The 26,931-nt window shown below is 48.7% G+C and overlaps 1 protein-coding gene across 4 annotated transcripts; it reads right to left on the bottom strand.

The window, feature by feature from the left end:
- Positions 1-3,927: 3,927 nt before the first annotated feature.
- Positions 3,928-26,916, bottom strand: ATXN7L2 (ataxin 7 like 2). Of its 4 annotated transcripts, none has more exons than XM_081915391.1 (11): positions 26,722-26,916; positions 22,898-22,966; positions 20,482-20,586; positions 18,176-18,380; positions 16,373-16,671; positions 15,243-15,325; positions 12,652-12,896; positions 11,948-12,140; positions 11,279-11,400; positions 7,586-8,465; positions 3,928-4,072 (listed from the first exon to the last, which is right to left on the bottom strand). In XM_081915391.1, exons 1-11 carry the CDS (start codon positions 26,861-26,863, stop codon positions 4,058-4,060), a joined length of 2,358 nt encoding a protein of 785 aa, XP_081771517.1. In that variant the 5' UTR covers positions 26,864-26,916; the 3' UTR covers positions 3,928-4,057. The 4 variants fall into 4 exon arrangements, with proteins under 4 accessions (XP_081771517.1, XP_081771514.1, XP_081771515.1 ...); XM_081915388.1 differs by having other exon boundaries at positions 7,586-8,462; positions 26,722-26,911; XM_081915389.1 differs by lacking the exon at positions 26,722-26,916 and adding an exon at positions 26,352-26,491.
- Between the last annotated feature and the right edge of the window lie 15 nt (positions 26,917-26,931).

The raw sequence follows: 26,931 nt of genomic DNA, 5'->3' as shown, positions 1-26,931 counted from the left end.
TGGTGGAGATATAACAACACAAGAGGTATTGAACAAAACCTCTTTATCAGAATTGCAGTATAACTGGGTATCAGTCCTGTGCAAGACCTCTGTATTAATGAAAAACAACACTGATGTTGCCCTTCCCATTCAGCTCCTTCAAAGCACAAGCCTCAGTTTCCCTCATGGCAATACAGGAGAACTAGGGATTGGTAATGTTTCTCCTGGTGCGCTCTCTCTCTCTCTCTCTCTCTCTCTCTCTCTCTCTCTGTGTGTGTGTGTGTGTGTGTGTGTGTGTGTTTAAGGTGCATGCAAGCAAGTACAGATTTATATGCATATGGTGGAGGGAAAGAGAGTGGTGATTGAGGGAGCAGTCAGGAAACATTGCACAGAAACAGGTCATCAAGGACTGCACACTGCTGTGGGAGAGGCAGCGGAATACCTTTGAAAAATCTAAGGTTAAAAAAGGTGTGTGTGGCCATGTGCCGACAGGGTATAGAAAAACTGAATCTTAATGACGCATTAGTGACATAAATTCTCTATCAGGAAGCTCCAGGCCTCACATGGAACAAGTCTATGGTAGAACAGCCAATCTGCACTTTCAAATACAACAGGTACCAGATACACCTGCAGTCTTAGCAATTGTGAATGGCACAAATAAATTTAAATGGCTGGATTTTATTCACAACAAATACTGAAGCACAAGTCTAATTCTTTGCTGGTGGCCATTTTCATGTTTACTGCAGTAGTAGCCATTTAAACGCGTGCCGTTTGCAATTGACAACTCCACAGGTGTGTTTTGCTCTTTAAACAAGGCTTGTACCAGAATTCAAAATGCAAATTGTGAACCAGCTTTAAAGCCACAGCAGGGAAAAGGCACAAAGGCGGTATAAGAGGCCTGCTTCACACAACCAGTGGGTGCATTGTGTGGGTCTGGGGCAGTTTGTCATTCAATGGAGGCTGCAACACTCGGCATATTTAGGAATAAAAATGCATGGGATCTGGCTGAAAGCATCTTGTTATTTCCCCCTCCATACTATGGGGACAATACAGACAGTAAGACACCAATGCATGGATGTAGGTCTGAAGCCCCCAACCTGATACACATATGCTGCACAGCACCTTCAGCCACTTCCCTTGTGACCCACTCAGCCCCCTTCTCAATTTTATTTTTAAAGTTGAGCCGTTTTTGTTTGGGGTGATTGTCTTTTCTTGTGGAGAGGCACGATGGCTGCTTTTAAAAACTGTTTCATTTGTTTGGAGGTAGCTGAGCATCACCAGCCTTTCTTCTATGAAATGGGTGTTTTCTGGTACCCACAACAGTTTCTTAGATTTCAAAATGTATCCCTGGGCCCAGAATATGTTGCCGCCTCCCCAGATGAGGCCTCATATATCTTGCCCAACCAGATGGTGAGAATTGTTTAACACTTCTGCACCTGATTAAGAGAAAAAGGATGCTGGTCTGCTTCTTCTAACCACTTGGCAAGGCAATAGATGGGCAGCTTCCCAAGTGCTCATATGCACAGATACATTAAGTTGTCACTTGGTTAACTGGCCATCTGTCCTGCCATGTGGAAAATCTTACCACACCTTTGCACCTAATCAGAAATCCTGTGGCCCTCCAGGTGTTGCTGAAGAACTACAACTCCAATCATCTGTGAACCTTGGGCCATGCTGACTGGACTGATAGTTGCTGTAGTCCCAACTATTCTGTGGCACATCTCACCTTGCCGTCTTTGGGGTGGGGGCAAAATGGCTGCTTGGCCACAGTGACTGCCCCATATCTCTTGACCATACCCTATGGCATTCAGCAGTGCCCCACAACGGCCAGACACCGATTGAAAAGCTGTGAATAGCTCTCCTTTGTCAGTTTACAGGTGACACTCAAATCCCTGATTCATCATCTCACATCATTTCAGAAGCCATAAAATGGCGTCCAGCAGCAGCCAGAACCAAGAATGTAGTGAAGGTGCTTAAGTAATACCCCCAATGAGTTCTTTGGGCCTTGCATGTTTTCCCATTGTGTGTGTGTTTTACACCACAGGATTATTACCAGCAGCAATGTGGGTGTCTTTTCCCCTCAGGGATGAAGAGTAGGCACATGAGAGGATGGCTGTTCTCTCAGAATCAGCCCAATGAGGTCTTAAAAAAGGCTATGTACACACCGTACTTCCCTTCCTGCCCTCAAAAGAATCCTGAGAACTAGTTTGCTAATGGTGCTGGGAAATGTGGCTCTGCAAAGGGTAAACTACAGTTCCCAGGATTCTTTGCAGAGAAACGTGCTTTTCATGTATGGTGTGTGTTTGTAGCCTAAGTGTAGTTTAAAATGTGCCAGCTGTACCACCGATAAATGGAGGATTAATATTTGGGGGGGTACCTGCCACCTAATAAGAGCATAAGAAAAAGAAGAAGAAGCCCCTTGTGTTGGTGAAGAGGATGGATGTTGAGGTTGACTGTAATAAGTGGCTCTGGGCTTCACACATTTCCCATCCTTAATAAACAGCCAGCGTCCTGCCTGAGAAACCAGCATCTCTCCTTTAACCTCCACTGCAGAATTAATTATTGCTGTATTTGCACTATAGGCACCAGCTGCTTTGAGCGGTGAAATGGTGAAATATCAGGATACAAATTTAACTAATAAAATACAGTGGTATCTCGGGTTACAATGCTTTGGGTTACAAACTCTGCTAACCCGGAAGTAGTTACCTCAGGCTGCGAACTTTGCCCCAGGATGAGAATGGAAATTGCGCACCAGCGGCGCGGTGGCAGCAGGAGGCCCCATTAGTGAAAGTGCACCTCAGGTTAAGAACGGTTTCAGGTTAAGAACGGACCTCTGGAATGAATTAAGTTCGTAACCCGAGGTACCACTGTACTAGGAGAACCCCTTTGAAGGCTAAGCGGGAGAACAGAAGTATTTTCATCCTTTAAAGTCCCGACATGCTGTCTGAAAACATTCTAGTACTTTGTTAAGACATCTGCTTCTCTCTTCTCTAGTCCTAAGAGAAGGAGTGGGGAGCTTTATTTGGCTTGACACATTCTGTCCTAGGTATTAATCTGGTCAGCGGTGCCCTGCGCAAGGCCAAAATTCCCCCTCCCCCGCCTTCCGTTCTGCTTGCTATGTGACAGTTGTGATGCCCTGCGACTCCCCCTTGGCTTCAGCACCCAGCACAACGGAACCAGCTGTGCTGCCCTAAATCCACCTCTGAGGTATCCGTTGCCATCAGGGCCGGAAGTAAAAGTGGGCAGAGCAATGAATGATTTGCCTCTGTGCAGAAGGCTGGCACACACACACACACACACACACACACACACACACACACACTCTCTTACACTTTTCTCTCTAGCCAGAGAAGCAAGAGACATTATCCAAGTTCAAGGATACCCTCCAACCAGGCAAAAAGATTGAATTATGGTTCAAAGCAGGGCCACTAGGGGTTTGGCTGGGAGCTAGGGGAGACCTGGGCCTGAGGTTCCCCATTCCTGCATAATAGAAAGCAGGACTTAAGGGCCAAGGAGAGACAGGGAGAGCCGCTGCACAGAATCACAGCAATGGTGGGATGGTAGAGGAGAAGCAGCAAAGGTGAGCGGAGCAGGGATGCGGGCAATCGCCATCCAGGAGCATGTGAAGAGCTGGGTTAATGCCCCCTGGCCCCCCTGAGCAGATTGCCAAGAGTGTCTGCATGGCTTCACAAACCCTTTCAGCGTTGGGCTCCCACCCTGCCTTCACCATCTCATGGAGCACCCATTCCTCTTTGAACAACCACACTGCCAGAAAACATCCCCATTTCATTATGGGCATTGAAACGGCTCCCAGCCATTCCACCTGCAACCGCATTTACTATTTCTATTGGTTTCCCTTGTGTTCAGTTTTCCCTTTCTCCTTCACATCCCACCCGGCCCCTTAAAAAAAAAAAATTGAGCAGGAAAAGAACAGGAGGAGTCTTGATGTATTTTAGAGGGTTTTTTTTCCTTTAAAAAAATACTATAAAGTTATAAAAAAAGCAAAGAGGCTTTGAGTCGGACCCAGGGCAGAGTTCTCAGGCTGTTGGCTCCTTCTGCAGAATGCAGGCACTTGCTGTTAATGCGCTTTTGACTGCAAAAGAGAAGAGAGAAGAGAGGGTGTCAATGCAGAGGGTGACAGTTTATGTAGCACCATTCACAGCAAAGTGTCTATTATAGCCAGGGCTGCAACCAGCACCTATCTGAAATTACAAAGAGCAGCCGCCATGCTTCTAACTTCATTAGAAGGGTATTTGACATAGCAACCTTTTATTAATTGGGGGAAAGAGCTTTGTATGGGATTGCACGGCACCCTGGGAGCTACGTTGCCCCCCTCCACTGTCAAAGACAGGGCGCCACCAAGCGCCAGTTTCTGGGAATCACAGGTGGGGAGAATACTGCTGTGCCTGAGGCCCTGTTTGTGGGCTTCCTGCAGGCATCTGGTTGGCCCCTGTGAGAATAGGATGCTGAACTAGATGAGCCTTTGGCCTGATGCAGCAGATGCAGGGTTAGATGTGCCGAGGTTCTAATAAAGGAACTTGGAAATTACAGTTCCGCAGATAATGCAAATGGAGCCAATCATCCCATGTGATATCCAGGGCTCTGCAAGAACGAATCAAAGCAGGAGTCCCATTTTAAGATGCATCACAATGGCATGCAAGTGATCTCTCAGCAGCTCCTCCCCACGTGGCTGCGTAAAGCCAAGTGAGCAATGTCTGAGGGAACTAGAAAGGCCAGAGGCTGCTACAGGCTCCTGCTAGGCAAATTTGACAAATTCATGGAGGGTGAGCCTTCAACAGCAGGGATAGGGACTGTGTGGCCCTCCAGATGTTGGTGGACTCCAGATCCCATCATCTCCAACCACTGGGGAGTTGTTGTCCAACAACATCAGGAAGGCCACACGTTCTTCATCCATAGTCTATCAACAGTTCTCAGTCCACTGGAAACTTCGCCTCCAGAGGTAATTTCTTGCTAGCTGCTAGATAGGGACAACAACCTTGGTCATGCCTGCTAGGAATCGGAGCTCCGGGCTACCTCTGGGATTGAAGGTCTTATGCCTCTGAATTCCGCTCCTTGGTAAACAAGTGCAGGAGAAGGCTGGTGCGCTTACATCTTGCTTGTGGGCTTCTCAGAGGCATCTGCTTGGTTACTATGAGAACAGAGCGCTGGACCAGATCGGCCTTTAGTCTGATCCAGCAGAGCTCCTGTGTTCTCGTGCTTTGCTTTGTACTCCCTCCATCACTACAGTTTCATTTTGGGGAATTCGTGGAAACTGTCTGTCTGAGCAAAACCCAAATAGCCTCAATATAATTATCATATCTCCTTCCTAAACATTTCTACCCTTTATCTTAAAAGTGCTCCTAGCTGGGGTTTGCCATCTTTCCCTCCGCTCCCCACCCCCACCCAGGAGATCTGTCTCCTTTAACTGCAGCTTAGCAAGAATTTATTCAGCAGGTAAAGCTAAATCAGTGCATCTACATGCTAGGAAGCTGCTCAAGACTAAAGAAGTGGAGGAAAGGTGTCACTCTTAGCTAATATATTATTTCTCTTTTCCAGCCTCTGCCCAACCAGTTAAAAGGTCTTCTAGTATTTCAAATTAGCTGAACAAAAGCATCAACTCACTTACCGTGCATTTATTTATTTTTACATAGGATACCAGTGGCCTCACTCCTAAGGCTTTGATAAAAATCAGAACTGGTCCACCAATGAAATAATGCTAAATCAATCATTTGCCTTTTAACTGATTGCAAATGTATTTAAATTTAATTATGTTTCCATGAAGCAATATTAGATGCATGTATTAATAAATGAAAGAAGTATGATATAACTGCTGAGACAGGTTTGTTACTCAGTGGTATAGAAATTTATTAAGTGCCATATAATCTAATAAACCAAAGCTTAAGCTCACTGATAGGAAAGCCTGCCTTTAATGGTTTATTTTTCACCCCCTGTTCCACCACCACACCTGAATCAAAGCAACCACAAACATATACAGTACATATACAACATCCCTGCGTACTTAGATCTCAGACCCACAGATGGAAATTGGCCCTCACTGATCAATCAATTGAAGGTTTAATTGACTGAGGCACTGCTCTCTCACACACACCAGGATACAGCTGTAGAAATTGTAAGAACACAAGAGCAGCTTTGCTAGATCAGACGGCTATCTAACCTAGCTGCCCTGTTTCCTGCAATGGCCACGTAGATCCCTATGGGAAGTCCATAAGGAGAACAGGGGAACAGTATAGCCACTTTGCAATCCTGTTTCCCAGCAAATGGGCTTCTGAGGAAGGAGGAACTACAAAGTCATACTGAGTAGAAGCCACTGGAAACCTTATCTCCATGCATTTGAACAAAACCCGCTTCAAGCCATCAAAGTTGGCTGACATCAAATATTGAGGCAGCTAATTATCCTGTTTATGATTAACTGTGTGAAGTACTTCCTTTTGTCTATCCTGACTCTTCCAACATTCACCCCAAATGTGGTTACACCATAGATCTTTATAAAGGCGTTACAATATTGGCAGTTGTATCTATGACCTCTTTCCTAAGGAGCTCTAAGAAGGACCTTGACTTTTCCACACAGTGGCTGCACATTGGGCCAATATTTCCTTCAAACTATCTGCCACAGACCCCATGAGGATGTTAGCCAACAAGCTACGAAAGGGAGAATGATGCAACAAAATGTCACTGCTGAACGTTCCGTACCCAACACCATTTTAAACGCACTCTCTTGAACACTACCCAAAACTTATCATATGGACTACAACAGAGTTGGTGCGTGTGTTGCTATAAATTTATTAGCTTCTGGGGACCATTATATGCCATGTCATGGAGCTATGAAGCAGTCAACCTTGCAGCAGTAAACACAAGTGTGCAGACTTTGTGTCAGGGAGGAGGGAGGTCTCTGGTGAGGGAGAAAAGGAAGCCGACGCAATCCTTTGGAGGCAGATGATCCAGTGTGGGGTGGTGGTTAGAGTGTCGGACTGGGGCCTCAGAGACCAGGGTTCAAATCCCCCCAAAAGTTATGAAACTCACTGACCATGGGTCAGTCACTGTCTCTCAGCCTAACCTACTGTCAGGGAACTGCCATCAGAGAGAGAGACGTGGGTAAGGCTCCAGGAGAATAGGAGAGACTATACAGCAGAAGCAGGAACCAGCAGGGGGAGCGCAGGAGTTCCAGCGGAAGGGGAATCGGAGGGAAGGCTCTGGGATACTTCTAGTGAGAATAGTGCAGAGGTAACAAGACCCCCGTTAGCAACTCCCACCCCTCGCCGGAAACTGTCACGCAGAGAGTCACGAAGGCGCATGTCCGTCAAACAGCTTTTATGTTGGAGTAAATTCCGTAGACGCCCACTGTCAGATTCTACCAGCGACTGACGGAGTCATGCTTTGGGGGCTCCGTTAGTGCCTGGGTTTGGTTGACCCGCCAAACCCCAGAGGGATTAAGCTTTTACGCACAAGCAGCTCATTATCCCATCACACCTACCTCAGAGGGTTGTTGTGGGCATGAAATGAGGAGGGGGAGAACTATGTTGAGCTCCTTGGTGGAAAAGCTGAGAGATAAAGGAAGAAGGAGAAGGAGAATGTGCAAAGAACGTACCTTCATTGTGTTCTGCTTCTCCTCAAATCCCAAGGAGACAACTGGCTTCTTCCTTCGGACAGAGCCGCCCAAGTCAGAGGAGGAAGAGGAAGGCAAGGGGGAGGGGGAGTGCCTGGCCTTCATCGGCCTACAGTAGGTGGCTGTATTCTTGCGTCGCTTGGCCTCCTCATCCGAGATGCAGTTGGCTTGCAGTGCCTTTGGCCCATTCAGTGAGGAGGCCCGGTTCTCCAGCTGCGACGCTTTGACTGGGACGTGGCCGGGAGCCCTGCAGTCCAGATGGCTGACCCTCTTAATCCTGGCTCCGGCCGAGACGCTTCCATTCAGGGAAAGAGTCGAGGAGGAGGAGATCATGGATGGCTTGGCCTTGGCGGGCGGGTGGGAGACCTGGCAGCCAGCTGCCTTGCTCTTGCCCAGATTGAGGAAACAGGTCTGTTTGTACGGAGGGCTAGCGGGGGCCCCGGGAGACTGCTTGCGTTTCCGGGCCAAGGCCTCTGGCTCCACGCCGCCAGCCGCCGCCTCCTTGGCTTTGGAGGACTTGCTGGCCTTGGTCAAAGGCAACTTGCTGAAGGACGGCGAAGGGGTGTTGGCCGGGAGTGGGGAGGTGATGGACTGGCTCCCGCCCATGCAGTCCGACTGGCTGCAGGCGGCTGCAGCGTGGGGTGACCCCACTGCATAGTTCATGCTGTGGTGGCTGCGGCTGTCCCTGGAGGCCACGGTGGCTGAAGCCGCACAAGAAACTGAGGTCCTGCCCGGGAGGCTGTGGGGAAGGCTGCACACCAGGGAGGAGCTGCAGTTCTGAGAAGTGCTGGATGTGGAGAAGCCCAGAAGCACAGGGGGTGGTGTGGACAGAATTGGATGGTCAGCAGCGGGAGGGATCCTTCTGGTTGGGCCAATGAAAAGGCAGGGGGGAGGGGGGGAAAGAGAGAGAGTTAAGAAGACCTGACTTTGGAAAAACCCCTCCAACCCTCAGCTCTTGTTCCTTTTGCCCTCCATGCTGGATCGTAAAACCAGAATCTTCACGGGCTCCCTTGTTTTTTCAGGTTCCAGATATAACGTCGCACCCTGCTGCTCTCAAATCCAAAGCCTCCCTCTTTGGCTCGGGTTGCTATCCTGTTCTAAACCCCTTACATCGACACCTGCAAACACATGCACCCAGGCACACGCAGACAGCCACCACCCGCCCTCCCCTTTCCCCTTCGCCAGAACCTGGGTGTTTGTTTTCCCTTTGTTCAGATGAGTGCAGCCATCCATAAAGGATGCGGCGGCGTCAAACCCTACAGCCCAGCGCCACCTGCTGGAGACGAGGGGGACCAAAAGCCCCGACAAAACACCACGACTACGAGGTCAGCCGGAGGAACGCAATGCTTCTCTCGGCAACCGTGTGCAGAGTGATTGATGGCAAAGCTGTGGACTGGGAACATAATTGCCTGCGCTGCTCTTTTTTACACGAGTGCTTAATAGGTGCTTAAAAGCACATCCACATTTTACGTCCATTTGCAGGGGGAGGGATGTCAAACGTGGATTTCAGCTGCAAGCATAGGCTCGCTTATTTTGGAGAAAGTCACAGTGAGCACAGTGGGGCTTCCTTCTTAGTAAAGCAACATAGGATCTGGCTGCGGGGGGTGAGGGGCTTTCTACATTCCCATCTCCCCGCCACCAACCACACAAGAAGCATGCTGTTGTTTCTCATTTGAACTCCTTGGAGAAAAAGGAGGGAGATACGAATGCAGCCGTTAAGCTATTGCCAAGGGTCCAGATGTCCCTTCTCTAGGCACCACTTCTGCCGAAGAGATAAGGAATGGGAAAAATGCAGGAAATGCAAACACCCAATCTGTCACTTCCACTGCTCCAGCAAGTCCCATGTGGAATGCAGCTGGGAGACAGATGAACATTTGCCACGGGTGACAAACCTCAGGCAAGGCAAGTCGTCCTCCACTACCAGGACAAACAAACCCTGAGCGTGGGTGATAGTGAATGGTTCAAAAAAGCCTCTGAAGAGACCAAGTGCTCTTTTGCTCTAAAGCCCGAGAGAAGGGGCCATTGAAGCTCAGTGGCAGACACCATGGTCTGCACAGTCCCAGGTCCAATCTTTGCCATCTAGGAAACAGCCCTGCCTGAAACCCCAAAGGACTAAGGCAGCCAATCAGTGCAGAGTGCTATACCAGGCGAGATCAGCCCAGGATTCTGCCTCTGTGTAAGACAGGTCCCTATGTTGCTGCATCTCTAAATAATGCCCATGTAAGCAGGATGCAGGAATGGGCTGGCCTTATCTCCCTCACCCCTACACCCATGGGGCCACCCGTCTGTCAGTCACCTGACACCTCGGTAATGGCAGGTGACCCATTTTCACCTGCGTGGTTTGAAATTAAAACGAGACAGGCATAAGCACACTGTGCAAGATGCTTTGAAGCCCCGACAGTTGGCTGGTTGTTGTGGCTTCAAAGCCCTGTGTGTGGCTTTTTGCAAGCCCTGATGATTGTCAGGGTTTGCGAACAACAGCGCATGGGGCTTGGCAGGCAGCACGGATCAGAAGTGCCAGCAACCCCCCTTTTAACCCTTGGAATACAATCCATTTTTTAATGTTGATTTATAAAGTTGCTGTTCTTAGCTCTTTATGCACTGGCTACTTCGTTGTTTTAGTATGAACCAGCCTGATAATCTGATGCAAAGGCAGGTTATGAAAGGAAGGAGATCTCAATTTCTGAATCAACTAGGTCAGTTGATTCCGTAACAGGGGATTAGATTTCTGAACACAAGGATGGGAACTTCTAGGTGGTGTTGGACTCAGAAACTCCTATCAGATCCAGACAGTGTGGCCTATGGTCAGAAGGTAATGGGAGTTTGAATCCAACAGCATCTGGAGTGCCTATCAGAACAGAAAAAAGGATAAACACATGGGACAGACATGCAAAGGTTGGGGGGGGGGGGAACCACACTCCAACAAAATACCACATCTCATTGAAACACTATGTTTTGTAGCCTCCATTTTAAATACATTTAGACCTCACTGCTACCCTGCTATGGCCTGGTAAACAGCAGCAATGTCAGTGTCGGGAAGATAGCAGGAGACAATCGGGAGTTGATACCACAAACAATCATACAGTGGTACCTCTGGTTGAGAACGGGATCCGTTCCGGGGGCCCGTTCACAACATGAAAAGAGCGCAACTTGAAGCGCCGTATCTGCGCAGGTGCGCGGTGCAATTTGGCGCTTGTGCATGTGCACAAAGCGCAATTTAGCGCTTGTGCACATGCGCAAGTGGCAAAGCCCAGAAGTAACCTTTTCCTGTACTTCCAGGTTGCCGCGGGACATAACCTGAAAGAATGTAACAGGAAGCAAACTTGTTTCTCTGAAATTTGGTTTGTTCTCCAGTTGCTTGTGCCTCAGAGGACTTTCTAGCGTCCCGAGGTGGGGTGGTGAAACAAACTATGGTTCAGAAGGGTTCACAGTAACACCAAGCCATAGCTAAAACAAACAAAGGTTCATAAGCCAATAACAAACCATGGCTTCAGACGTGCTGGCAGTAAACAAGCTGCTGGGCAGAGTTCAGATGATCAAACAAACCATGGTTTAATAAACCCAATTTTAATCAGCCATAGCTTAGTGTTAAGCACAAACAAGGGCAACACACATGCCCATCTTCAGCCACAATTCATCACAGGATTTTCTCTACTTCCCCCTAGGATTACTTACTTCCACATGTGTGAGCTGAGATGTCTCTCCAGCATGGAACTGAGTGCAGAGCAGAACCGATCCAGCCGTCGACTGAAGACGTAACATCCAGGGCTCACCAACCTGCTTCCGAAAGTGCAGAACTGTTGTGGGGAGATGGAAGCAGGGATAAAAGGCATTAAGAATATTAAATCACGCAAACGGCACGTTCTGAAGCCTTTTGCAAATGGGGATGGGATGCTAACACCAAGAGAGTTGTTTCTTCTGCCCACCTCATCTCCTGAGCAAAGGAAGGCAAAACATTGCCACACACACCCCTTCACACCTGGTCTCATTAATATCAACAGAACAAGGGAAACTAACCTAATCCTGGACTGAACCCATAGGTAAGTAGCAGAGGATTTGTTTTACATGTGTAAGGTCACAGAATTTAGACCTTGGTGTATCCAATTAAAGAGATCTCAGAACTCAGGAATACATCTTTTTGGAACCTTTGAGAACTGCTACTAAATGTCATTGGATCAGATGGACCAGTGGTCTCACGCGGTATAAAAGCAGCTTCATTTATCCAAGCATCCGACATTCCCCTACCCTTGGCATTCTTCTTGCGAGATTTGGGGCAAGCATTTTTCTCCAAAGGTGCAAAGGACCCATTTCACAGAGCCACACCAGTTTTAGCCTGGTACTTACCGCCTGGGGGCGTGGCGGCCGCGTTGCATAATGGCAGTCCACCTTGCGGGAATCATCCACTGCGTCATCCTCACTCTCCTCGCTCGAAACCCGGCCGGTGCTCTTGGGTGCTGGAAAAGGGTAGAGCCCGTGGTCGACTTCGCTAGAGGTGGTAGGCAGGTCATCAGGTTCACTCTCTGAGGAAACCCTAGACCTAAACGCAACACAGGAGGTTAAAGCCCTCTTCAAGGGGAGAGTTTCCTGAATCTGTGGCAGAGATATTACTGGCTTCCTTACTAGGACATGTATATGACTAGCAGCCATATGTCCCATGCTGCTAAGGAATTCTAAGAAACTTCAAAATTAGTGCAATTCTGAAAGATTCAGTCTGCCATTTTGATTGAAAATGGCACCCAACTGTATCCAAACAAACAAAAACCATCTCCTTGATCGCAGGAACTATTGTACGAAAACTGGTTATATCTTAAGAAGTGTCCAAATGCATGGCTAACAAACCACTTCCAAAACATATAGTAGATACTGAATATCTGTGGATAGAGTCTGCTTTTGCAGTGGTGCAGAAGGTGTTACGGTGCCACCTTTTCTGAGGTCCTGTCCACATCTGTGGTTGAGCCAAAAAATATCCCAGGCAACTTTAATTAGAAAACTACCCAGTCAACTTCCTTCCCGTGCTTTACCTGGGACACTATCTGCCCTTGTTTTACCTGGAAAGTGCACAGTGGGAGTAGGGTTGCTTTATTCGGCAAAGAGAGGCGTTGGGCAGGACCAGCGATGGCTGTGAGAGTAACGAGGAGTCCTGCGAGAGTCGTTCAGAAGGTGCTTCCTTCCTCACTGGGCTCTTGTCTTTGGGGAACTCGCCTTTCCTGGCGTTGGCCTTCAGCTCGGCCACTAAGACGTCGAAGTCCTTGGCGCGGCCCTGCACCTCACGGCGCTGGTGGACAGAATGGATCTGAGGCACAGAGAATGGTTAGAGGCATCAGCTGACAAGCGACAAGCACATCCACCACTGCAGGACTTCACGACACTCGCTTATGGAGGTGTGACAAGAAGAGGGCTTTTTCAGCCGGAACTTGCTGGAACTCAGTTCCAGCACATCTCACCTTTGCCATGATAAGAGAACAAGGCTGGTGTTCATGGCGAGTTCTGGCACCTCTTTTTCTAGAATAATAGCACTGGACCAGAGCATGACAAAAGCAACAAGCTCAGAGAAGAAGTCCATTTCCAAGCCTATTTTATGAGAAGGTAAGCTCGGATGGGGGATGGGAGAGACTGTCACATGGCGGGTGGCTTTTGAATAAGAAATTTCCCACATGATCACTAAGGTGCTACAATGGGGAAACTGGTGCTCTCAACCACTGAACATTTCAATAAATCCAAGCGGCTGGCTCTTAGACAAGTGCTGGATGAACCACTGGGCAGAAAACAAGAGCTCATACAGTTATTAAATTGGATTTTAAACAGGCCCACCTGGAATAAATCTGACTTATGGGTAGAAGGCAGCTGATCATCAAAAAGGTTAACATTATTTACAGTGGCTGCAGCAAAAGCACACTGTGAAATTACCCAGTGTTGTCATGGGGATGACTTGACACACTGTGTTTAGCTTGCTTATGTTTTGCTGTCCTGGCTACAACTTCTGCTATGCCTGGATTTTACTAGTAACGCTTCATTATAGCACGTATCTCAAACTGCCCACCCAATATCCCCTCTGTCTGAATCAAGTGTCCTGAGTGTTTGGAACAGAGAAACCCCAGTTCCGATTCTTCACATGGGGTAGCTGGCTGTGAGAATACAAAGCTGTCTATATGGAGCCTTAAGACTACCTCAAACAAGTTAACTTGAAGTTACAAAGTTTTCCACCTATATATGATGCCTGGCTGCCTTCCAGAGAGAGATGAGAGGCACAATTCCCCCGGGGGAAATTCTCCTGAGCACGCTTTATTGCAATGTGCAGGAGCTGAGCAAGACCATCCTCAGTGCTCTGGCACAGCTCCCATTTATTTAAGAGCTTTCCAGCAGATTATACCTTAGGTGACTCTTCCCCAACCAGAAATCCTCCCGTTGTTGTTGGACTCCAACTCCCATTAGCCTCAGACAACACAGCCAATGGTCAGGGATGAAGGGAGCTGTAGTCCAGCAACAGCTAAAGGGCCATAGATTCCCTGTCCCTGGGTTTATAGCAAAGTATTTTCTGCTTGAACTTTTCTACAGAGCAGGTGTTGGGACACTGCTGAACTACAGTTCCCATCAGCCCTAGCAAGCATGGCCAATGGCCAGGGATGATGGGAATTGTAGTTCAGAAATATCTGGCAATCCAAAGGTTCCCCACACCTGCCAGTGAGAGTCAGGAGCTTCCACTTGATAGGGTGACCGTAAGCCGTATCGCAGCACACTCTAGCCTTCTTGCAAATGCAGAAATCCTTCATTGGCAACTTGCTTCCAGTAACTCACAACAGTCTTAAGAGGAGGGTAGGCAGTCCATAGGGCTCAGGAACCTGAATAAAGCTGGCAGACCAAGGGCAGCCAACTTTGTGCCCTCCAGATGTTCTTGAACTGCAACTCCCATCAGCTCCAGCCAGCATGGCCAATGGTCCAGTATGGTGGGAGCCACAGCCCAACAACATGATGAACATCAACACCCAGAACTGAAGCTATGCTTGCAGCAGGGAACGGGCTATGCAGAAAGGCCTCTCTACTTTGGAAAAACCACAGGCAGTGGCGGAGCAAGCCGATCGGGCGCCTGGGGCGGTGCACGTGCCCTGCGCCAAAGGGTGGGGCCAGCTGCCCACGGGGTGAGGCGAGGAGGCAGGAAGCTCCGTGGGGCCTCCGAGGAGTCTGCCTGTCTCCTCCCACTCAGCCACCCTACAGCTGAGGGAGAGGTGGAAGGTGGACCGTTTGGGGCAGCGCGGAGCCTGCAGGCCCCGCGGTGAGTGCCGCCCAGCATTTTGCCACCCCTCTGAGTGGTGACACCCGGGGTGAACCGCCCACACCGCACCCCCCTTCCTCCACCCCTCACCACGGGCACTCCAGCAAGGTGTGTTGACCAGGGAGGGGAACATTACGAAACACACACAGGAGGGGCCTCTTTCCACCACTGAACAGGTGAAGCATTTCTGAGCATGGACAACCTTTTGCCTTCCAAATTCCAAGATTTAGCAAATGGAAAGGCGCCTTTGTCAGGCAAAGGAACAGGCCCATGGGGCGGGGGGAGCAAAGGCTGGTGAAAACTCTTTCTTATGCTGAACTACTCTTTTGCCCCCATTTCACGCCAATTTCATCACATGAAGCATCATACCTTGCAGGTCAGTAACCGAGTGCAAACCTTCTTGGTTTCGGGGTTCACCACCCCACACTGCCTGTTTAGGTCACATTCTTTCCCTGTGGGAGCAAAACACAGAATTAAGATGCAGACGGGAAAACAGAAGGCAAAGCACTCATCCTGCCCCCCTCCTATGTTTCCTGAGGCCTGGTTTTATGCCTTCCCCCTTCCAGTGCCTCAGCTTGCCTCTCATCCTTCAAGGAAGCCCTTATTCAAAAACTCCATATTTCAAGGAACTCTTGACACTTGCTGTCAGAATAGCACAACAGGTTATTTGTCCAACAGTATTTCTTTTCCTGCTGCTTTTTAATTTTATTTTATGGGCATCCTGTGAGGAGTTGTGTCTTTAGCAATTACTACTTCTATGTGGGTGGCTCTCTTCTTATTCAGCATTTATTGTCCTGAGAAGACAAATACTTTGGGGTCGTAAGAAAAAAAAAGATGGCAGGAAACTCCTCTTCCTGTCTCCCTTGGTCAACTGAGCCCCAAGTCACAGACTATGCACAGTGTTCCCCTTCTTCCCAGTCACCTGGAGGCCAAGTGCACAAAGCTGGTCAAGAGAGGGATCTGACATACTGGCTATGCATACCCAGCTTCAATTTGAAATGGGTCGCTTCCCCTTTAAAAAAAGGGTGCTACAGGGTACATACACCTGGCCAGAGACTATCAAGCTGGCAGCTTGGCTTTCTGCTGACCCTTTCCCCCACTCTAGGCACCCAACGAAGTAGCCCACCCAATAAGGGAGATCAATCAAAAGCATGCTCCAGATAAAAGAATCCAGAGATATGAGTCTGGTGCACTTCAGAGTCCAATGTAAATGTTCTATCCTAGTCCTCAAATACCTCTCTGGGGAGTAAACCACCCTTTCTCCCAGCGGAAGCTTGGAAGAACCTGGATTTTGGGGTGTGGCATGCCCAGGCAGTATTCCCTTTGATGCCCACTCTTCCAGAATTTGGAGATAATGTCATGTGCAGAAATGCTACCAAACTGTTTGGCGATATCAGAAGCCAGGCCTGCTCTGCTGTGAAATGGAGTACAGGAAGGAACCCCCTATGCCTTGGCTAGGCAGTATGTTGCCTCCAGCTACAGGATACTACAGTACTCACGTGGCATCTTCTTCAGAGATTTCACAGCACCAGTCTCTTTCTCTCCCAAGGCAGGAGCATTCTCCATTTTCCTGCTCAAGCCGTCAGCGGGTATGATGGAGTTGCCACTGGCCTTGGCTGACGTTAGGGGTTCTTTCGGTGATGCCACTAAGGAGGGCTTGCCCAGCATCTCTTTTGAGCTGGCAGAAGACTGTCTAGGGGTGGCAGAGTCAGAAAGCTTTGGGGGGGCCTTGATCCCGTCACTGTCTGACTTTGGAAGGCTGGAGATCTTCTCTAGGTTCACAACAGGCACAAACAAACTGGAAGAGAGCAAAGCAGAGCCACAAGTCAGAAACGTCGGAAAAATTCGTCATCTCCCACTTCAGTTGACCAAGGTGATACTCTTACGTCTTCATCGTATTGGGTTCTAGCTACACTACTAACAGTGTCTGGAGGAACATGAGAAGAAGCTGGGCTGGTGCTCCAAACATGAAAACTGGAGCCTTAAGATGCCAGCCAAACAGACAGAGTGAATAAAAGGAGATGCAAAGACAAGAAAAGAGCAGGTGCAGTTTCCACATTGGTACCACATGAATCTTGGAAGGCACCAACAGCCAAATCTCACAGGTCTTCCCAGTGTCCTGCAACAACAATGTGTCTGGCCATCAGCAACAGACCAAGATGAAGAAAGCAAACTCTGAAGTGCCTTCAGATCATTCTTCCACTAACATTGGCAAGGAGTAGTGGGCATTGAAGGGGGCTCCTTTAAACTTTAGTGCAGCCTTTAAACCAGGATTACTCCACTGTGGTGGCCACCTGACCTCATGAGACTCTAGAAATAGACTGCAGTTCCCTCAGTAGCAAGACCCGACCCTATAATTAACTAGTTAAGTTTGCTTAATTCTGCCTTGCTTTCCACAACAAACCTAGAGTCACTAAAAGTGACTAAAGCCATCAAGGGGACAAAAATCGGGGGAAACAGATTACAGTGGTACCTCGGGTTACATACGCTTCAGGTTACATACGCTTCAGGTTACAGACTCCGCTAACCCAGACATAGTGCTTCAGGTTAATAACTTTGCTTCAGGATAAGAACAAAAATCGTGCAGCAGTGGCGCAGCAGCAGCAGGAGGCCCCATTAGCTAAAGTGGTGCTTCAGGTTAAGAACAGTTTCAGGTTAAGAACGGACCTCTGGAACAAATTAAGTACTTAACCCGAGGTACCACTGTATATTCCTTCTCTTGCTTTTCAGATTCGTTTTTTGTTGTTAAATTTGTTATTTATTGTTGCAATTTTTAGTGAAGTTGTAAATGTCTCGGAGAAGGCATTTTAATACAAACAAATAAATAAAATAACCAGATGCAACTTATCAAAATCCATAAAAACGCTCCCCAAATATAACCTCAGTAATAGGATTCATTCAGACCCATCTATGTGTCTGTGCGCGCGCGCACACACTAAAAACTACTTCTAGCTTCACAGGTCTAGAGGTTAATTTAGCCCTTATCTTTTTATACATAGAACAAAAAGTAAAACTTTAGCATCCCTAGATAATAAAACTTTAGTATCCCTAGAGCTGCATGTAGATTTCCCCCGTACCATCTTACAAAATGGAGAATTACAGCAGGTTGCACCTGCCATTCTGAAGGGCGCAATTTCTCCAATACCTCTCCCCCAGCTACCCCAGTAAGCACAGCACTGGGATGCTTCCCCCAAAAGCAATGGAGTGAGATTCCATACAGCCCAAGAAGAATTGGTTGGGCTGTGCTCTGTATCCTAAAGCTCAGAAAGGTCCCCTGCCAACAAACCCAACCCCCTCCTTACCAGAGGTTGTCCTTTGACATCTTGTCTGTCCTCTCAGGCGTGTGCTGGGCTTGACTGAAGGAGCCCTGGGACCTCTCCCGCCAGGACTTGGTGGATCCATGACCTCCACTGGCAAGAGACCGCCCATTGACCGCATGGCACTTTTGTAAATTTGAAGAGGTCTGCACCCGGCCATAGAGCTTGCTGGGAGGTCCATGTCGTCTCTCTAGGTGGGAATTAAGATGCTGTTACTGAAAATATTGCAATCAACTAGCCAATGCGGGAATCCGGATGGCAGCCATCATACTGCAAATGGCAAGTACTGGCCTGGAGTACAGAAATGGGAAGCAAAAGCACCCAATTTATGGATTTTATTCTAATACGAAATTTGGAGGGTTACTATGCAAATAGTGCTCAGTGCCAAATTTGTGATCCCCTTAAGGTTTCATGGGCAATGCTCCAGAAGCCCCATACTGTTATTAGAAAACTGTATCCACACCTCTGTCTCTCCTTTCTGTTGGGAACTTGCTGAACCAAAGTTAGTGGCTACATCCAGAACTTCACATTTAGAGCTTCCTAGCTCCAATTTACCAAGTCATGCATTTTGGAACTAATCCTTTCTGCACCACAGAACTGTGAGAGGCGGGCTCCAAAAACACATCCTTCCAAGACCTGCTCCAAAGAGTGGGTAGCAGACAGCCAAGCAGCTACTCTCTCATATAGCCATTTCCCACTTAGGGAGGCCCATAACCTGATCATAGTCAATCACCAGGAAGTAGGCACAGGGTCCAAAAGGGGGCAATCAGGACCAGCTGGAAATCTGCCTAATCTTAGCTGTCACCACCATCTATGTCTTGCTATTCTGTTCCTCGAGGCCTGATTCATAAAGCCCAAGGGAAGTTGTGGAGGCAAATAAAATAAACACAGTTCATTTATATCCTGCTTCTTCTCCCATGATGGAATTCCAAGATGGTGTGGATAGGGTTCCCTCATCCAGGTGTTCACCAGGCCTAGACCTTCTTGGCTTCAGCAGAGCTGCGGCATCCTGCACCTTCGAGCCATGCCCTGGGACACAAATACCAGCCTACCCCACCCTCTTGGCAGGTTCCTTGGCAGGAGGTCAAGACTGTACATTGCCTGCCCCCCTGATCCGTAGGGTGAGTCGCTAAAGCAGTCCATCTCCAGCCCCTCCGCTCTCCCCACTTCTTGCTCAACAACCCCTTTCAAAGGCAGGCGGATGGCCTTGGACAATCCCAGCGAGATTACTGCTCCCCCCCCCCCCGCCCCAGGGCACCAGGCCAAAGGAAAAAGTCTGGATACGGACAAATCATTCACAGATGGTGGTGAGAGGAGGTTGCCTAATGCTAGATTTCCTTCGTTGTGCTTTAAGAACTTGGGAGGAGAAGCAGCTAGAAAACGGCTGGGCCTAAGTCACTAGTGTAAAGGCTGAAGGGAGAGAAGTCTGTTGGGAGGATGGGACGGAGGAGAGAAGGAACAAACGGTCCGTTTAGAGCAGAAATGACCCATCTGCAGGGCAATGGTTTTCAGGCAGAGATCTCTTTGCCAGATCCTGTACCTGTTACCCTTTATGGCAGCCTTCCCCAAGTCGGTGCCCTCTGGACAGGTCCTTTCTATGCCCACTCCCCTGCTGATGGGAGTGCTATCCAGGGGGCGCCGAGTTGGGGAAGGCTGAGTCAACCAGAGGTTCAATTTGAGACCTTCTCCCCAAAGCATAAGCTTAGCCACTCAGTTATGGCCTGTCTCCTTTCGAGATGGGACATCATAGGAACATAGGAAATCGCCTCAGACTGAGTCAAACCAAAGACCCATCTAGCTGTGAATGGTCAACATTCTCACAGCCCTACCTGGAGATGCTAGGGACTGACCCTGCTCAGCAGGCAAGGCAGATGCTCTACCCATGAGCTAGGGCTCTTCCCCGCTCAAGTGTCTCTCCATTCTGATGTTACCTGATGTGTGTACGACCCTTTCCTAACTGCCTCCCCACATTCTTTCCCCAAACACCAAGGGCAAAGTTGTGACATCGGAAGCGACCCTAGCATGACCAGAATTCTGCCTTTCCGTCTCTCAGGCTGCTTGCTGCCCTTGCAGCGGCTTCCTCGCTGGTTGAAAAGAAATTCAAGGGAAGACGACCTTCCTCTTCCCCCACCCCGCCCCCCATTTTCAGGAGGAAAACAGAAAAGGGCCTTTCAAGCCTAGGCACCACCCACTGGGCCGGTGCCTGAGGCGGCAGCAAGCAGCCCTAATTCACAGCTCTCCATCCAGAGGCCACAGAAATTCAATTGGCAGTTTTTGGCTGCTTCGCTTACCGCAGTGCTTCTGAAAGGCTTGAGGTTTGACCACTTGGCCACAGTGGTTACACACCACCAGGTAGAACTCATCGTGAGCTGGGCAGTGACCAAAGATAGACATGTCTGAAAGGACAAGAGAGGCGAGTGATGAGAGAGAACCCTGGAAGAAGCCCCGCGAAACTTTGTCTGTTCTTCAGGCTCAGAAACACTTCAAATAATAGCGGCAACAACACCCCACCATTAATTCTGACAAAAGATGGAACAAGAAGAAAAGTCCGCCATGTAGCTTAGAAAGGAAGAGAGCTGAGAGGCACATGTTTGCATCCCTGCCACAACTGTCTGGTGCGGTGGCACGAAGCATGCCTCACACTTCCATCCTCAGTTTTCCCAGCTGCAAACTGGGAATAAGTAGCAGGCTGCTTGTCATGCAGGATTGAAAGATCAAGGAGACACTGACTGCAAAGCAGGTCATCCATTCATAATGCCAGAAGGAGCTTTTATACAGACTTAGACCATTGTTCCATCAAACAAAGCCCTCTTTGGCTGCCTCCCCAAGATTCTTCAAGCACAGATACAAGGAGTTTCATACTGGGCTCTTATAAGAGCAGAGCATGTGGTATATTACTGAGCCAATGCAGCACCTAGATGTGAATTGGGGGAACAGCTTGACTGGCAGCCCGACGCTCCAATGGCACCGAGCTGCACAAGCAAAGATATACACAATTATTTTACATGTGACTTATGTCAAGACTTATCTGCGCAAATGGCTGTCTAGTTCAGAGAACAGCCACTGGGCAAGGAAGCCTCCCCCATCCAGCATGCTGGTTTAGGCACAGCCCACTTCTCCCAGGCCTGAGACGTGGGCTCACGTTTTAACAAACACACACAAAAAGGCAGCAGAACAATCGCTTATCCTTGGGTGATGGGGCCGTCACACGCTCCAACTTTGTCAGGAGGCAGCCCCACCTCCTAGCACAGCTGGGGTGGCAGAAAAAAGGGAAAACAAAGAGACACAGACAGGCTGGGAAGCAATGAAAAAAGACCGAGGGCAGCAGGGCAGGGGAGGGGAGCTGTCGGGAGAGACAGGGAGGGGCAAGGCTCAAACTAACTATGGGCTGAGAGTGAGCGCAGAAAAGAGCAGGACGAAAGCCCAGCAGAAGCTCATCTGGAAACTCTGGCTTGGGAGCTCAGTGGAAAGGACAGGTGGCAGCTCACATTTCCAAGGGCTCTGCCCAAAAAGCCTAGGGAGGGAGTTAGTGTGACTGATTTCATTTAGGAAAAATACAGGCCACCATGCAGGGGTCCCACAAAAGACCTGATATCCTTGGGGAAGCCGACCCTTCTTACCTTCTGCTGCAAGCAGGACCTTCCATTTGAGTCTCCACCCTGCCCCCACCACCCAAGACTTGTCTGAGAAACACACACACACAGAGGAGACTTTCTGATCTCTTGGTTGAGGGTAGACAGATGGTGGCTCAGGGTCTTTCCCCCCTAACAATCATTAAGAGAGAGAAAGAGAGTGGAATGGGGAGAGTCAGCACATCTTCACCCGTCCTACTATATTGGAGTCGCACCTGGAATCCTTTCTTTGCGATGAGCTGGTGAGCATGTTTTACTGGTGGCCAGAGCATGGCTGATATTCCAGCTCAGGAAAGAATTTGGCCGGTGCGGCGCAGACAGAAACATGGTGTGGCTCTTCTCTGCCGCTCGGCTCATTTGCACAAGTCCATCAGCAGCTATTGCTCTGTACCAACTCTGTCTGCTTTTTGTGACACACTGTGGTCTAAGTCATATGGGCTGATCAGGAGGGAGGCTGTGGGCAGGAAGGGGTGGAAAGCCAAGGGCCTTTTGTTCTGGACGTCTCTTAACATCATGTTGCTAGAAACCATGGAGGCAAAGGGTTCTCAAAGCAAAGAAACATGTATGTGAAAGTTCCGCAGCTTTCAGTTATCCCGAAATGCTTGCTAAATCCCTATAACTAAATGTTGGGTTAGGGGCTCATTCGTGGGTCATGGAAGATGCAATGTATTCAAGTCTAAGCTTGGAAGAGTATGAATTTCCTGATGAACTACGAGACACTTCATCCATCATATTCCAAGACCCAGGCAAGGTTTTGAACTCTAGTAAGGTACAGCCAGACTAGCTCTTGGGTCCAGAATGCCAGTCCTTGGTGGCATGTGCAAATGCAGCTATCAAAAGGGATAGTTGTCTTCTGCTTTTGTTGGGATGCTTTCATCTAAGGGTCACTTGCTGTGTGAGAATGCAATGACTGCTACGCCAGACAGACAGACACACACACACACACACACACACACACACATAGAGAGAGAGAGAGAGGGAACTCCCAGCTGCCCTTGCACTTCTCTCTTCTCTCACCAGACACAGGGCAGAGGTCTCTACAACTCAAGTCAGACTCAAAGAAGTCTGTTCTTACCTTCTTTAATGAGGGTCATTGCATCCAGCTTCTTGCTCCCATTCCTACCGTTTTCTTCCACATCAGACCCTAATAGACACATAGAAAAAGAAATCCCATCAGCAACACTAATAACCCTTTGCAGATCCATCATCCAACAAAGCTATTGAGAACCCATGACATCTAGACACATTAAGATGAATCATTCTCTCCTCCCCCCCCTTACCACATGATTCGAAGTAACGCTTACATAGAAGCAAATCAACCTGAATGCAATGAGACTTACTAGGAAGTAAGCATGCTTAGGACTGCAGGCCTTAATAGGCTTGAAAAGAGCTCAGGAAAAGCATCTATTCCAGTCACAGCTTCCTCAAACTTGTCATGTAGTGTTATGTAGGTCACATTGTGACCCAGAACAGAGAAGATCCATCTGCAAGCTTGAGCAGACAGGACACTAGGACCAGGAAATCTGTAGATCAGGATTTCCCCTCTTCGAAACCCCATAATAATAAACACAGCATGCATGGTCCTGACCCCTTTGAAATTTTTTACTATACATGTATACAGGCTTTGAGGAGGTATGTGCAGGGGTATTCTATTTTATCCTCACAACAACCCTGCGAAAAAAGGTTAGGCCAAGTATGCAACGTGCCCAAGGTCACTCAATGAGTTTCATAGGGGAGCAGATTAAGAACAATCATTTCCATTTGCCCTAAAACTCCAGGTCTTAAAAGTTGCCAAGAGAACAAGGATCCCTAAGAATCAGTTCAGCTAACATGGCAGATGTTCCAGGGCTTCTGCAAACATACAGTAGTGGACTTGCTGAGTCTCAGACTCCACTGCCTGCTGCTTCAGCAGAACTGCTCTGCCAATCCGTATCAATCAAGAGGTGTTTGGAAGACAATGACAAGCACACAGCACCATCCCCTGACTCCTTTCCAAAATACAACGTGCAGGGTAAAAACATGGGTCTCTCAACTCCACTTGAGACTAGCTGCTTTACAAACTCTTGTTTTCCCATTTCAAAGGGTGGCATTCAAATATCCACGGCCCACCAGAATTCTGCACATGCCCAGGTGTATATGCACGCAGAAAAGGGGCACACTTGCATGACAGGGGATGAGAGACAGCTGTCTCTATTCCATATACCTTTCACATGAGCTTTTCTGCTCTGCTAGTTGGGAACACAAAGCTTCAAAGAAAGATGCCCCAAGATGGGCTTTGAAACGGAATCACCAAATTCTGAGTTAAAGAGATACCCCTGGTTTTCAGTTCCGGAAGCCAAATCCTTGCCAATGCCAAATTAAATTATAGTTTCGATCACAGCACCAGTGATATTTCCCTGGAAACATGTTAATGTTGACAAGCTTTTCATTATAGCAGAACCATTTTCTTATTATGCTGTGTTTGTGTGTGTAAGCAAATGCCTAGAATGATGTGGTTTGTAACCTAATCCCAACATGCATATAAGAAATCAAACACATGGGATTCAGAACTAATGTCCCCCCCCCCATTCAGCTTTCACCAACCTGGTACCCTCCAGATTTTTGGACTACAACTCCCTGTGTAGTCTGGGGCTGATGGGAGTTGTAGGCCAAAAATCTGGAGGGTGCCAGGTTGGCAAAGGCTGCCGTAACTCCCTCTGTCTGCGCATCGACCTGAAGCTCACAGACATTCATGAAATGCCTGCAAACTCCTTGCGATGCAGATCAAATGCTACCAATTGTGGGGAGGGATCTGGCACAAGGGGCTGATTTGTCTCCAAATTAACAGTGTGAAAGCAAGTAGCAGAGCTGGTCCCCAAAGTCCTGACTCCTGTGCTTTAACCATGACATGATACTCCACTTGCATTTAATAGATTTCACACCACACCACATGGTGCCCTCACAAAGACAAGATGTACCTGTTACAATGCATCAACTCTTTCAGCATCAAAATACAAAACGGAAATCCAAAATAGCTGTGCGTTTTTTTTTTATTTAAAAAATTGCATTGACACCAAGAACATTAATCTCCCTCTCTCTTTTAAAAAACAGGAAAAAACCTAACTGAATTAAAACGCACATACAATTAATCCCATACCACAACCTGTCAAGAGACAGGGTGGGGGCAAAAGGTGGAAACTAAGCAAGCTCCCCCCCCCCATCTACGAAATCCTTACCATTCCATATCTATTAGCAATAAATAAAAACAATCCATTCAGACAGCAACAGGAAGCTGTCTGCAAAGGACAATTTACAACCTGCTTCTTAAATCCCTGAAAACACAGGAGTCATTATGTAAACTCTGTTGGAGCTGGAAGTAGATGAGGAAACATTCGAAGCACTAACTATATCAAGTGCAAAGGGAAGATAATGGAGGGGGATGGGAGAAGCTCAACAATATAAAAAGCATCACCAGGGACAGCTCCGTTGAGTCTCACCGCCCCTTCTAGAGTCTGCCATCAGGCTGCACTTGAGAAAGTCAAACATTCTAGGGAGGTGTTCCCGAGCGGTTTCTAGGATTCCAAGGACAAAAATCACAAGGGGCCAATCCATCCATCCACCATTTTCATACAGATATACCACCACCCCCTTAGTAAAGGAGGGCAACAGAGCAAGGGACAAGACAGAAAGGGGGGGGAGGATCATAGGGATGCTGAATCAGGACGTCAGGGAGGAGGATGTGCAGTTTTCCGAGAGAAAAGGGGAAATCCTAGCGAGTGGTAAACTGAGTGGCCGGGTCAACAGTGCAAAACAAAAAAGAGCTTTATGTAAAAGACAGAAGAGAAGATATATGGAAGGCAAAGCAGATGGATGGGCGGGGACCAGTTTCAAAGGCCTAGGCACAGATCCTAATGGAAATGGAACAACTTCAACAAGAGGAAATCCAGAAATGCAGCACAGCTGGGGGAGAAGAGCAAACGGTGGGTTGCTGAAAGCACTTTGAAGGGAATCAGTTGAGGAAAACTGTAACGGGATTTAAAGATCAAGACAGATGGGGAAATGTGGTTAAAGGGGGGGAGGAGAGAGAGAGAAAGAAAAAAGTGGTCAGGGGTCACCTAGAAGATGATCAAGACCCATCAGGGATATCATACTATCCAGGGAATCACAGAAGATCAAGAAAGCTTGCTGCCCGCAAGTGTTCCAGTGGCACCTCAAAAGTGCGTATTATTTGGGGAAAACAGAAAAAGTGAATATGTGGAGATCAGGAAGAAAGAATGCCCAGGTGAAATGGAAGCAGTCGACATGAGGGCTCGAGGTGCACGGGAGTCAAGGCGCAAATGTTAGGAAACCTGGTGAGATCACTATGTAATAAATAAATTATAAACAGACAAGTCACGCAGCCTTTACATAGCATGTTTCGGAAACAATCGTGGGCTTGACGACAGAAGAGATCAAAAGTCCGGGGAATCTTGCGAATATGGCTTTAAAAAAACACACACAAAAAAAGCCATGCTCGTGTAATAAGGGATCAAAGTAGGAACGAGAAGCACATAAGGAGCTGGGAAACGCGTGGGACAAAGATCCTGCCTTGATCACAGCATGCCCCTGGCGAAATCAGGCTGGGGGAGAGGGGATCCCATTAGGGGGGTCGAGAGATCCTAGGAAACCCGGTCGAAGCGGCAGGAAAAGGAAGGCAGGCTCCACCGGGCGGGAAGCGAGGCGGCGCTAGGACCCGGCGGCTCCTTTGTTTGGGGCGGGCGGGGTGAGGGAGGGGGCGCGGGAGGAGGAGGGGAGGCGAGGGAGGGAGGAAGCTCGACGGCGGCGGCGGCGGCGGCGGCAGCAGAAACGGCGACGGAGGGTCCCCTGCTCCCCGCCGCCTGCCGCCGCCTCCGGGCCCGCGGGCAGGGCGGGCGCGCTCACCTGTCTCGGCAGCGGGCGGCCCGGCCCTCTCCACCCAGGCGCTCCAGCTCTGCCCCGCGAAGTCATCGAGATTCGGCAGCCGCCGATCCACAGCAGCCATTGCTGCTGCTGCTACCACCGCCGCGCGTCCACGCACCGCCATCACCGCACGGGAACGCGCAGCCCTCCCCGCTGGCCGCGGCCCAGTGCGCAGGCGCCCCGCGCTCCGCG

Source organism: Podarcis melisellensis, assembly GCF_964234715.1.
Source record: "Podarcis melisellensis genome assembly, chromosome: 6".
Classification (NCBI taxonomy): Eukaryota; Metazoa; Chordata; class Lepidosauria; order Squamata; family Lacertidae; genus Podarcis; species Podarcis melisellensis.
The sequence above is the reverse complement of the archived record's forward strand: the minus strand, read 5'-3'. Positions and strand labels throughout refer to the sequence as shown.